Source organism: Mobula hypostoma, chromosome 4 (assembly GCF_963921235.1).
Source record: "Mobula hypostoma chromosome 4, sMobHyp1.1, whole genome shotgun sequence".
Lineage (NCBI taxonomy): Eukaryota > Metazoa > Chordata > Chondrichthyes > Myliobatiformes > Myliobatidae > Mobula > Mobula hypostoma.
This window is the reverse complement of record NC_086100.1, coordinates 193,716,811-193,730,781: the sequence shown is the minus strand read 5'-3', so window position 1 is coordinate 193,730,781 and position 13,971 is coordinate 193,716,811. Positions and strand designations below refer to the sequence as shown.

At 44.3% G+C, this 13,971-nt stretch overlaps 1 protein-coding gene across 1 annotated transcript in view; it reads right to left on the bottom strand.

Moving 5' to 3' along the window:
• Positions 1–284: 284 nt before the first annotated feature.
• Positions 285–13,971, bottom strand: part of npm1b (nucleophosmin 1b) — a 113,554-nt gene continuing 99,867 nt past the window's right edge. Inside the window, exons 8-10 of the mRNA XM_063047150.1 lie at positions 12,662–12,772; positions 10,876–10,950; positions 285–6,168 (exon numbers count right to left, since the gene is read on the bottom strand). Of these exons, the coding sequence (XP_062903220.1) occupies positions 6,118–6,168; positions 10,876–10,950; positions 12,662–12,772 (237 nt within the window). The 3' untranslated portion in view covers positions 285–6,117. The remainder of the gene's footprint in view (positions 6,169–10,875; positions 10,951–12,661; positions 12,773–13,971) is intronic.

The window sequence follows — 13,971 nt, the reverse complement described above, 5'->3', positions numbered from 1 at the left end:
CTGGTTCTGTGCTGTAGTGTTCAATGACTGTATTTAAGGGGAAACTGAGGGGCAAAGTCTTCATTCATAGGGTGGTGCGAGTGTGGTGGATGTGGGCTTGATTTCAACATTTATGAGAGGTTTGGTTAAGTACTTGAATGGGTGGATGTGAAGGGCTACGGTCCAGGTGTGGGTTGATGGTACTAGGCAGAATCATTGCTCAGCTTTTCTGTGCTGTAGTGCTCTATGACTATGTTAAGACACACAGAAAACTCTGGAAAAAAAAACTAAAGCAGATTATAGACAACCAGTGAATCTTTATTCAGAAAGCAAGTACAACAAGGAGACCTGTTACACCCATTCGATTCCTGACAATCAAATATGGAACAGTGCAAAAGGGTAAAACATTTACACAGCTAAAAACCTCCAGTATCTGAAAACCACATTCTGTTCGGTCCTCAGAGCCACTGCTGAAATATTTCACGTTTCACCCTTAACCCATGATCTTCATTCACTAATGTTTCCGTACAAAAGGAGCATGGAGAACTGAATGACTATTTGGTATTCCCTTGAGCATATATTTCACTTAGAGATATGGCACAGAACAGGCCCTTCCGGCCCACCGAACTGCACCGCCCACCTATTTAACCCTGGCCTAATCACGGGACAATTGACAATGACCAATCAACCTGCTAACCAGTGCGTCTTTGGACTGTGCGAGGAAACAGGAGCACACGGAGGAAACCCACGTGCACACAGGAAGAACACACAAGTTTTCTTACAGAGGGCATCAGAATAATCAAGTACAAAATCACCTCAACCTGTAGGTGGGTCTACAAGGATTAATGAACACAGTATTAATAATAGTAGCATATGAACAGCACTACTGTTGTACTCTGCTGTGGAAAGAGCTTTGGCCTTTAATGTAAGAGGGTCAGAGTATAGAACATCAGTGGGATCACACATGGAGTAATGCCTAAACACAAGACATTTTGCAGATACTGGAAATCTAACACGCACAAAATGATGGAGGAACTCAGCAGGCCAGGCAGCTTCTATGGAGAGGAATAATGAGTCGGTGATTTGGGCTGAGACCCTTCATCAGGAGTAATACAGATGCTTTTGTTTTACTTCCTTAAGGACGGATGCACTTGCTTAGAATGTTCAGAGAAAGCTCATTGGTTTGACTTCCTCAGATGAAGGGTTATCTCTAGAGTTTAATAGAATGAGAGGTGATCTTGTTGAGATTTGTCTCGACAGGGTAAACGCTGTGAATTATAAACACAAGAGATTCTGCAGATGCTGGCTATCATGAACAACACACACAAAATGCCGGAGGAACTCAGCTGGTCAGGCAGCGTCTACGGAGGGGAAAAGGTAGTTGATGTCTTGAGCTGAGCCCATTCATCAGGATTGGAATGGAAGGGGGTAGAAGCCAGAATAAGGTGGGGCGAGGGGAAGGAGCACGGTGGTGATAAGCGAGGGGGAAAGTGGGTGGGGGGGTGAGGGGGTGAAACAAGAAGCAGGGAGGTGATAAGTGAAACCAGGTTAGGAAGAAGGTGGGGAAGGGGGAATAAACGAAGGAGCAGAGAGGGGAGTGGTGGAAGAGGTAACAGGCTGAAGGAGGAATCTAATAGGAGAGGACAGTAGACCATGGAAGAAATGGAAACCAGAGGGAGGTGATGGGCAGGTGAGAAGAAGACAAGGAGTGTGAAGGTGAGAGGATGGGAGAGGAAGAGATAGATGGATGGAAGAGAGAAAGGAACAAAAAAACTATTTCTATTGTGTGTAGGAATAATGAAGTGTCTTGGCTCGAAATGTTCATTACTTATTCCTTCTCAGATGCTGCCTGACTTGCCGAGTTCCTCCAGAATTTTATGCCTGTTGCTGTTAATGCTTTGAAGATGTTTTGTTTCATGGGAAGATGTAGAACGTGGGAACACTACTCTGGAATAAGGTGCCACCCATTTTAAGCAGTGAGGAAAAGGAATTACTAAATTAAGGGTTGTGGAACATTGTAGCTTTCTATCCCACCGAGCTGTGGAGGATGAGGCATTGAATATATTCAAGGTTGATGTGGATGGATTATTTATCTACAGTGGTGGATTGAGAGCAATAGGGGAACTGGTAGCAATGTAGACTTGTGGCTCAGGTCAGAAGATCCACGATGGGATTGAGTGGAAGGGCAGGCTGGAAGGACTGAATGGCCTCCTCCTACTCTTATTTCTTGAGTTCCCTAACATTCCCAATTTGAGGAACATTCCCAAATTGATCATTCCAATGAAGGAGATACATGTAAGACCAGGGCAAGAACACTGGCAGTCGACATTTGGGCCAGTCCAGGTAAAGGGTCTCCACCCAAAATGTTGACTGTCCATATCCCTCCACATTTCAGCCTGAAATGTTGACTGTACTCAGCCTTACCTACTGACTTCCTCCAGCATTTTGTGTTTGATATTTATTGGCAATTCCTAATTGGCTGCAAACAATAGGTTGTTGGGCTATTAGAGTAGGAGATGAAGAGTCAATCATACAGGTACGACTGGACTCATATGCATGCCACTCTGGCTAGATATTCTTTTTGAAGCTGATACTTTTTATGACAATCTGGTAGCTTCTCCAGGCTACGAATGCCCAATTTATGTACCGCCCAGGCATACGGATGAGTGTTTGGGAGACTGGGGAATGGATTTCCTGGTAACTAGGAGGGCTGCTGGCATCTTCTGCCATGTGGGAACTCTGTTTGTGGCTACATTTCAGACTTGTGAGCTGTGCAGGTTATAAACAGTTCACAGGAACAGAACCCTGTTGTAACCCAGTGAAGGCCGGTATTTTAATTTAAGTTCCCCAGCTGAAATTATGGGGATTCAAACTCAAGTCTACAGATCGATGATCCACACCTCCAGATATCAGTCCAGTTCAGCATAACCACTGTCATACTAAACATGGGGAAGATTGTCATCTCTAGCTAGCAAAAGCAAACATTTGGAAAGGAAGATTAAAGGGATGGGGGAGGAAACAATGGTATTCAGGTAATTATTCCAGTAGGTAGCAAGCAGATTGAGTCCTTTTACAATTTAGTTGGTACTTAACTGTGGAACTTAAACTATCCATGATAAGGACCCTGTGCAGGATCGGAATAATCTACTGAGGGTTGTAAACTCAGCCAGCTCTATCATGGGCACTCGCCTCCCCAGCATCAAGACCATCTTCAAAAGTCGATGCTTCGAAAAAGGTGGCATCCATCGTTAAGGACCCCCACCACCCAGGAGATGCCCTCTTTTCATTGCTGGCATCAAGGAGGAGGAACAGGAGCTTGAAGACACACACTCAATGTTTTAGAAGCAGCTTCTTCCCCTCTGCCATCAGATTTCTGAACCTGTGAACACGACCTCACTATTCCTCATTCGCATGATTTAAAAAAAAATTATAACTTTGTTACGCCTGCACTGTACTGCTGCCACAAAACAACACATTTCACAACCTATGTAAACGACAATAAACCTGATTCTGATAGGGTGAAAAGTGGTTAGCGCAATGCTTTACAGCACAAGCTGTAAGATCGGGTTTCGATTCCGGCCACTGTCTGTAAGGACTTTGTACATTCTCCCTGTGACCAAGTGGGTTTCCTCTGGGTGCTCTGGTTTCCTCCCAATATCCAAATACATACGGGTTGGGGTTGGTGAGTTGTAAGAAGCATGGCAACACCTGAGGGCTGCCGCCAGCACATCCTCAGACACAAACGATACATTTCCCTGTATGTTTTAATGTACATGTGACAAGTAAAGCTAATCGTTAAAAAGAAAGCTCGACAGTAAACAGAAGCAGTCTGCCAGCACATGCCCGTGACATGGCCACCTATTCACATTCCAGCCTATCCAGTCAGCACTGGCTGGCTACTCCACAAACAGTAACACACACAAAATGCTGCAGGAACTCAGAAAGCCAGGCAGCATCCACGGAGAGTAACACCGAGAGCCAAGGGAAAGATTAGTTGGACATTCCAGGCTGAGACCCTTCATGGTCCACGCACAGATCTGACCTCGCACTTGGTCCACATGCACACATTTGTGGAACAAGCAGAAGGCGAAGGTGGAAAGGTTGACCTGCATTTATGTAGTACCTTTGACAACCTCTGCAAAGACAGGGTTCAGGGATAAAAGTTCCATCTACCTCATCCATCAGGCGTTTGAACCAAAGGGGATAACTCCACTCGACCTCACTTGCCCCATCATTGAAATGTTGCCACAACCTATGGACTCACTTTCAAGGACTCGTCATCTCATGTTCTTGATATTTATTGCTTATGTATTTATTATTATTATTTCTTTATTTTTGTATTTGCACAGTTTGTTGTCTTTTGTACACTGGTTAAATGCCTAAGATGGTGCAGTCTTTCATTGATTCTGTTACGGTTATCATTCTATGGATTTATTGAGTATGCCCACAAGAAAATGAATCTCAGGGTTGAATATGGTGACGCGTATGTATTTTAATAATAAATTTACTTTGAACTTTGGTGTGATCAAGACTCCTTAAAAAGATTCCAGGCCATCTCAGAACAAGGTATCACCAGTGAAGACTCAACATTAAATTGAACTTTGGAAAACAACGCGGCAATTTATCTAAAAAAAATTTGTTTTTGGTGACACAGGAGACTGCAGGCGCTGGAATCTGGAGCAACACGCACAGTGCTGGAGGAACTCAGCGGGTTGAACAGTCAACGTTTTGGGTTGAGACTCAAGAAGGGAAGACACTTCATTACCTGCCAGATCTTTGTCCACACTTTCCCTCCACCTCTTTATACTCCCCTCCTTCCTTCAGTCCAGATGACCTGAAATGTCAACTGCCCATTTCCCTCCTTAGATACTGTATGACTTGCTGAGTTCCTTCAGCACTTTGTGTGGATAAAATTTCCTGTAAACAGCTAGTCAGGAGAGATAAAGATTAGCTTTATCTGCCACATGCACATCGAAACATACAATGAAATGTGTTGTTTACTTTAATGACTAACTCAGTCTGAAGATGTGCTGGGAACAGCCTGCAAGTGGTGCAATGCTCCCAGCACCAACATAGCATGTTCACAACTCACTGACCCTAACCCCTATGTCTTTGGAATGTGGGAAGAAACTGGAGCACCCGGAGGAAACGTTTGCCGTAATGGTGAGACCATACTGTACAAACTCTTTACAGACAGCAGCAGGAATTGAACCCTGATCGCTGACGCTGTATTCATCTGTTTACTTATTATTGAGATACAGTGTAGGATAAGTCCTTCCAGCCCTTCGAGCCATTCCGTCAGCAACCCCCGATTTAACCCTAGCCTGATCACAGGACAATTTACAATGACCAATTAACCTATTAACCGGCACGTCTTTGGACTGTGGGAGGAAATCGGAGCACGGGGAGAACATATGAACTCCTTATAGGCAGTGGCGTGAATTGAACCTGAGTCACTAGTACTGTAGAGCGCTATGCTATCATGCCGCAGGAACAGAAACTCTGACCAATCTTCCCCGTTCCTTGGTTCTTGGGGTTGAGAGATCAGGGATCGACGAGCTTCAGACCCAGAACTACCTCCTACACCACACCAGGGAGTCCCAGTAAGCTCAAGAGGTACAGTATGCTTCGAGTGGCCATCAAAAGAGAAATTGTCTAAAGGACATGGCATTCTGTGTAGTTTTAAGAACAACTAGTCCAATTATTTTGCATGCTTTTAATTGCATGGAATTTATTGGCTATGAGCTATATAAAATCAAATTAAGGAACATAGACAGTGTTGAGAACAGAGTGGGCCTATCAGCATCTAAAGGAGAAGAGAGGGTTTCATGTAATTTCTTAAAGCAATTAATAGGTTAGAAATATTAATCTCAGATTTGTTAAGATGCTGATACACTTGCTATGTTTCCATTGGCCGTGCCTTTAATTTTAACTTGCTTTTTGGACTCCCTCTGGCAATATTTTAGAACAGCATATCTGTGTCACCAAAGACATGAACATACAAATGTTTGTAGAAACAACTTCAAACAAAATGTGGTTTGCAGATATCCTGTGGACAAAATAGGTTGTAGAACCTCCATCAACTCGGCAAATTGTAGGCGATCTTTGAGAGAAATGAGTGGCAATTTTGGGCCCCCCTCACTTGGCTTGCTTCAGGGTCTGACCCCAGGTCCAAAGCTCCTCAATTACCTGTCGACAAAGATAATAAGTGTTCAATCAAAATCAGGTTTAATATCATTGGCATACAGTATGTTGTAAAATTTCTTGTTTTTGCAATGGAGCACCACTACAGCAGCCTGAAGTGTGCGTCTTCAGGCTCCTGTAGTGGTGCTCCACTGGTTAGCACAGTGCTGTCCAGAAGGAGTTTGCACGTTTTCCCTGTGATCGTGTGGGTTTTCTCTGGGTGCTTCGGTTTCCATCCACAGTCTGAAGACGTACTGGTTGAAAGGTTATTTGGTCATTGTAAACTGACCTGTAATTAGATTCCTAGTGCACATGCGCCGGTCGTGCATGCAGCCTGGTACAGCCGTTCTGATCTATTCTTTTACTTTCTTCTTCTTACTTTTTAATTTACGTTATTTTTTGTATTTTTTTCTCACGGTAACACGTCGAAGCTGCACCCCCTCTAATATGCAGGTAGAGAGAGTTTTATTTGGGTTTTCTTTAGCACTGGAAATGGTTACATCCCGACACGTGGGACAGAAGCAAGGTCGCATTGTGTATTCCACGGACAAATTCCGGTCGGCTTAGCGAACAGAGCGGCAGACATCCCTGCTGAAATCCAGAGGAAAACACACAGAGGGGGATCACAAAGCCGAGGAAAGAGGACCGGGTCGAGACAACAGAGACTTTTGGAGAAGAGGAGTTTGGTGGGTAATACCATTCTGGCTGACCAGAAGTGCACTGAGAGCAGTAATCGTAAAGGAATTGGGTGCTTACTGATCTGGTTAACAACGGATGGTGCAATCCGGGGTATATCACGATCGAGGAACGTGTTTGTAGACCGGATATTGAACTTTTTACTGTTGGACTTCGGCCACATTCCACCGTGATACAACACTTGGCGGCACGGGAGGTCGTTCCTGCCTGTGGCCATCGAACGTGCAGCTCCTCCAGTGGAGGGTCAGACACCCTGAGCCAATAGACTGGTCCTGGACTTATTTTCCATCTGGCATAGTTTTGCATTTTGTTGTTTGATTGTTGGGCTTTTTTGTATTGCTATATTTACGCTCTATTCTTGGTTGGTGCGGCTGTAACGAAACCAAATTTCCCTCGGGATTAATAGAGTATATCTATCTATCTATCTATTAAAGATTAAAGTCTGTCATGAGCCTTCTGGCCCATCAGGCCGGTGCTTATGCTGGTTTCCGTGGCGTGAAGCGACTGAGAGTACGAGACTCCCCCCCCCGGTACCCATTCTGAGCTGGACAGACTGGAGCATTGTGTGGTTAAGTGCCTTGCTCAAGGACACACACGCTGCCTCAGCTGAGGCTCGAACCCACAACCTTCAGACCTGTGCTAGTCCAACGCCCTAACCACTTGGCCACGTGCCACACTTGTCCTGTAATTAGACTAGGGTTACATTAGGGGTTGCTGGGTGGAGTCCCTCAAGGGGCTGGAAGGGCCGATTCTGAGCTGCATCTCAATAAGTAAATAAAAATAAATAAAAACATTGAGTGTGTGTCTTCAGGCTTCCGTTCCTCCTCCCTGATGGTAGCAGTGAGAAGCGGGAATGTCCTGAATTCCTGAATGATGGATGTCACTCTTTGAGACGCTGCCCTTTGAGGGTGATTTCTGCGCTGGGGAGTTACCGCCCATGATGGAGCTGACTGAGTTTGCAACCCTCTGCAGCCCCACAGCAATAAACGTGGTGAAGAGTACCTGGGTGAGGTGAACAGGAACGACCACCTTCTCTTGGCGGAGAGTTGCTAACTTGCGGTTAGAGGGAAACTGAGCTGAAATTATTTTAGCACACGAGTAGTGGTGGTCTAGGACACTGCCTGAGAGGGTGGTAGAGGCAGAAATTCTTCTTTATTTATTGATTGAGAAACATGGAATACGCCCTTCGAGCCATGTGAGCCACACAGCCCATCAACCTCCGATTTAACCCCAGCTTAATTACAGGACGACTGACAATGACCAACTAAACTACCAGTATGTCTTTGGACTGTGGGAGGAAACCAGGCCACCCGGACCATGCATTCACAGGGAGAACATACAGACTCCTTACAGACAGCGACAGGAACCGAACCCGGGTCGCTGGTACTGTAAAGCATTGTGTTAAACACCACGCTACCGTGCCCACCCCTTCAGCAGGATGAGCACTTAAGGAAATAGAGTCATACGGCACAGAAACAGACCCCATGACCCAACTCTTCCATTCCCAATGTGTTTCCCAGTAACAGACCCATCTGACTGCATTTGGCCCGCGGCCCTCTAAACCTCCCCTATCCATGTAATTATCTAGATGGCCTTTAAATATTGCTAATGTGTCTGCCTTCACCCCCATTTCTGGCAGCTCATTCCAAATAAGCACCACCTTTTGAGTGAAAAAGCTGCCACCAAAGTCCCTTTCAAATCTCTCGCCTCTGGTCTTAAACCTGTGCCCTCTTGTTTTTAGCACCATCTCTTTGGGAAAAAGGCGACATGCTTTCACCCTGTCTATGTCTCATTATTAAGGACGATGATTTGCTCTGACTCTGCTCTGCCATTCAATCATGGCTGATTATTCTTTCCCCTCCTCTGCCCCACTCCCTGGCCTTCTGCCCGTAACCTCTCATGCCCTGGCCAATCAAGACCCTATCAAGCTCTGCCTTAAATACACCGAATAACCTGGCCTCCACAGCTGCCTGTGATAACAAATTCCACAAATTTACCACCTTCTGGTGGAAATTTCTCCGCACCTCCATTTTAAATGGACACCCCTCTACCCTGAGGCTGTGCCCTCTTGTCCTAGACTCCCTCATCATGGGGAACATCCTTTCCACATCTACTCTGACTTGGCCTTTCAATATTCGAAAGGTTTCAACGAGATTCCTCCTCATCCTTCTAAATTCCAGTGAGTATAGACCCAGAGCCGTCAAACGTTTCTCATTTGATAAGCCTTTCATTCCTGGAATCATCCTTAAGAACCTCCTCTGAACCCTCTCTAAAGCCAGCACAAATTTTCTTAGATGAGGAGCCCAAAACTGTTCCTAATACTCAAGGTGTGGCCTCACCAGTGCCTTATAAAGTCTCAGCAATACATCCTTACTCTTGTATTCTAGACCTCTTGAACTGAATGCTAACATTGCATTTGCCTTCCTCACCACCGACTCAACCTGCAAGTTAACCTTTAGGGTGTTTTGCACATGGACTCCCAAGTTCCATTACATCACAGAGTTATGGATTTTCTCGCTGTTCAGAAAATGGTCTGCACATTTATTTCTACTACCAAAGTGCATGACCATGCATTTTTCAGCTTTTCCACTTTCTTGCCCACTCTCCTAATCTGTCCTTCTGCAGCCTACCTGTTTCCTCAACACTACCTTCCCCTCCACCAATCTTCATAAAATCTGTAAACTTGGCAACAAAGCTATTTATTCCATCACCTGAATCATTGACATACAATGATTTATAATCTTATAAAATGGTAGAGACATATAATCTTATACATCTCTATCAGGTCACCCGTCAATCTTCTACATTCCAGGGAATAAAGTCCTAGTTTATACAACTTCTCCTTGTAACTCAGGCCCCCAAGTCCAGGAAACATCCTGATATATCTTTTCTGCAATCTTTCCAATTGAATAACATCTTTGCTAGACATACAACAAAGGACATAGAATAGTACAGCAGAGTACAGGCCATTCAGCCAATGAATTTGTGCTAACCTTTTAACCTACTCTGAGATCAATCTAACCTTTCCCCCCTACATAGCCCTCTATTTTTCTATCATTCATGTGCCTATCTATGAGTTTCTTAAATATTCCTTCTGTGAATCCTCTCACTATCACGTCCCTCTCCTCAATGTTTACAGACGAGGAGTATTTATTTTAAAGGGTTGCTCCTCGTGACCACACATGAACCAAATAGGAGGATGATAACTGGACAAATGCCCAAACCCGGTGTGCTTAGGCAGGCTTGGGAGCCAAACAATGACGAGCTAAAACACAGAACACGAGCCACTACAGCACAGTACAGGCTATGATATTGTGCCAACCCTTCAACCTGCTCTAAGATCAATCTAACCCTCCAGAACATTCCTCCATTTCTCCTTCACACTAACACACAATGTTCTGAAGATATTCCCTTCAGCTATTAAAGGCCCAAAGTATTGTTGAGGATCCCTACCGCCCCTCCATAATCTCTTTGGCCCACTACAGTCAGGAAGGAGGTACGGAACCAGGACTAGGTAACAGCTTCTTCCCTCAGGCGGTGACATTAATGAATAACCCGCCACCACTGAGGTCTTGTCAATGTTTACTGTTTACCTGTGCTGCACACTACATATATTTTGAATTATATTTTATGAGCTTATCTGTGGTAATATTTTGTTTTATGTGCTGTGTGTGATACATGTTTTGTGGGTACACAGTTGTCCGGTCAAATGTTGTTTCATTTGGTTGTATATATGTCAAAGTCAAAATACATTAATTAAAAAAGTACATATACTACATACAACCTTGAGATTCATCTCACTACAGGCATCATAAAGCAAAGAAACCCAAAAGAACCAATTTAAAAAAGACAAAGAAGCACCCAACGTGCAGAGAGAAAAAAAAAATCTTCAGTAATTTTCTTTGATTTGTTTGCCATCGGCTAGTCTTCACTGAGCTTCACCGGTGCCATTTTAAACCGGTCAAACGACAACAAAATTGAACTTGAGATTCTTACTTAAAGGCTGATGTTACTCACTTTTTGATCTTCAAGTCGGAATGAACTTTTTATAAAGTTCTGAAACTTCTGTATGGTCTTCGGTAAGTGCTGCCCCTGCAAACCAGTAGCAACCAGGGTCAGTGCTGACCACAACATCATGAAGAAAGTCTGCACAACAGTCATAGGAGCTATATATCACCTGGAACAGGTAGCCCTGGGGAAAATGGGGGAATGGGAGGCAGCAGCCAGAAGGACAAACAATCGAGGCAGGTTGGTATGAAAATGGAATGGCAGACAGAAAGAGAGAGGGTGATTTGGGAAAAGAGCATGAATGGGTAAAGAAGGGGGCAAGCAGGAAAAGAGGAGTATGACTGGGAGTAAGGTGGGGAGTAAGTGAGTGGGGAAAAAAGGGGCACAAAAGAGACGGTAAGCAGGAAAAAGGAGATGAGATTTAACCAATTTCCCCCGGGGTCAATAAAGTATGACTATGACTATGAGCAAGAAAAGGGGTGCAAGTGGGGGAAAGAAGAAGGAAAGTGAGAGAAAAGGGAAATAAAACGTAAAGTCGGAGAGCTGGGCAGCATCTGAAGGGGGAGAAACATCTGACGCTTCAGGTCCTGTCTCCTGGGCAGAACTGATAGTCCCAGAACCAAATCTGCAACCGTTTTTCTCTCTCCACAGATACCGCTTGGTGTGCTGAGTGTTACAAATTTCCAGCATCCGCAAGATCTTTTTTTAAATGTTTTATTTTCATCACATTTTGCTTTGACTTTACCACCCAGAGGAAACACCTGATCTCAATTTAAATCTGTTATCACCTCCTTCCCAAAAAATACAGGCCTTGGATTTTCTCCCAACAATTCTTGACTCACAGAGCACTACAAGCATAGAAACGAGCTCTTTGGCCCTTTTAGTATATGCTGGCCTGGTCTTCTGCCTAGTCCCATCGACCTGCACAACCAAACATCTCTTGAATGTGCATCTACCACTTCCACCTGCTGTTTGTTCCACACTCTCACCACCCTCTGAGCGAAAAAGCTCCCTCTTAGATTCCCCTTTAACACTTCACCTTTCACCCTTAATCCTCTGACCTCTAATTCAAGTCTCACCCATCCTGAGGGAAAAGCCTGCTTGTATATTTACTCTACCTACACCCCTTATAATTTTATATACCTCTGTAAGATCTCCCTCATTCTCTTGAGCTTCAGGCAATAAAGTTCGAATCTATTAAATCTTTCACTCTAACTTAGGTCTTCAAGCCCCGGCAGCATCCTTGCAGGTCAGGCAGGGTTTTGGGCAAAGACCCTTCATCGGAATGGAAAGGAAGAGGGCAGAAGCTAGAATAAAAAAAGTTCGGGAGGGAAAGGAGCTGACAGGTGACAGGTGACAGGTGGATGAAGGTGAGGAGGGAAGCGAAAGCCAGGAGGGTGCGGAAGGGGGTAAAGGGGATTAATGTCAGAAGCTGGGAGATGATAGCTGGCTGAAGGGCTGAAGAAGGAATCTAATAGGAGTCTAAAAGACCATGAAAGGAGGCAGGGAGCCAATGGGAAGAAGGTGAAGGTGATGGGCAGGTCACGAGGGTAACGGGACCACAGGGATAAGGGAAAATAGGAGGGGAGGAAGAAGAGAGGAGAGTGGGCACATGTTGTTAAGGTAAATGAATGTTCATGCAGTCAGGTTGGAGACTACCAAGATGGAATAGGAGGGGTAACTCCTCAAATCTACATGTAACTTCATCGTGATAGTGGAAGAGGCTGTCTGTAGGTGTACAGCCTCATCAAGACACCAGGAACTAACAGCATTTTTGAGTAACACAGATAGTTACCTTTTCAACCAAGGCCTTCATTTTCGTTTTAATGTCGTCTATAGCAACTGCAGTCTTGGAGATTTTCGGTGGTTTTGAATTGTCTCCTAGATTTTTGGTTTTCACAGGAGTCTGCCAAAAAAAGTAAAGAGCATCAGCCTCAGCCAATCAGGATTTAAGTACAATTCCAAGTAAATTCTTTCCTCTCCCTTTCCGCCATCATAGTATAACAGAGCAATAGTGCGCATGTCCTTAAAATCCATCACCAAATACCAAACACTTAGAAAAATAGAGGGCTATGGGTAAGTCTAGTAAAGTCTAAGGTAGGGACATGTTTGGAACAACTTTGTGGGCCAAAGGGCCTGTATTGTGCTGTAGGTTTTCTAGGGTTCTATGTTTCAAATGTAGAATAAAACAGAGGAGACAATCCTAATGCTCACAACAGCATGAACAATTAACTCTTTCCCACTGCTATCAGGCTCCTGAACCAACTGAAAAAGTATGACACCACCTCAGACTATATAGTCAAGTGCAAAAGTCTTAGGCACAGAGATAAGTACAGCATAGAAACAGGCCTTTCAGCCCATCTAGTCAATGCTGACACCATTTACACCCATCCACTTGCACTGGGACCAAAGCCTCCATAACTCTACTATCCTTGCACCTATCTAAACTTCTCTTAAACATTGAAATCGAGCTCACATGCACCACTTGTGCTGGCAGCTCATTTCACACTCTCACAACCCTCTGAGTGAAAAAGTCTCCCCTCGCCTTTTCCTTAAACTTCTCACCTTTCACCCTTAACCCATGACCTCTGGTTGCACTCCCACCCAACCTCAGTGGAAAAAGCCTACTTACATTTACTCTGTCTAAACCCTCATAATTTTGTATACCTCTATCAAATTTCCTCTCAATCTTCTACGTTCTAAAGCATACAGTCCTAATCTATTCAATCTTTCCTTATAATTCAGGTCCTCCAGACAAGGCAATATCCTTGTAAATTTTCTCCGTACTCTTTCAACCTTATTTACATCCTTCCTGTAGGTAGGAGACCAAAACTGCACACAACACTCCAAATTAGGCCTCACGAATGTCTTATACAACTTCAACATAACATCCCACCTTCTGTACTTAGTACATTGATTTATGACGGCCAATGTGCCAAAAGCTTTCTTTACAACCCTATCTTCCCGTGACTCCACTTTCAACTAATTATGGACCTGTATTTCCAGACCCTTTGATTCTACCACACTCCTCAGTGCCCAACCATTCACTGTGTAAGACCTACCCTGGTTGGTCTACCAAAGTGCAAAACTTCACACTTGTTTGCA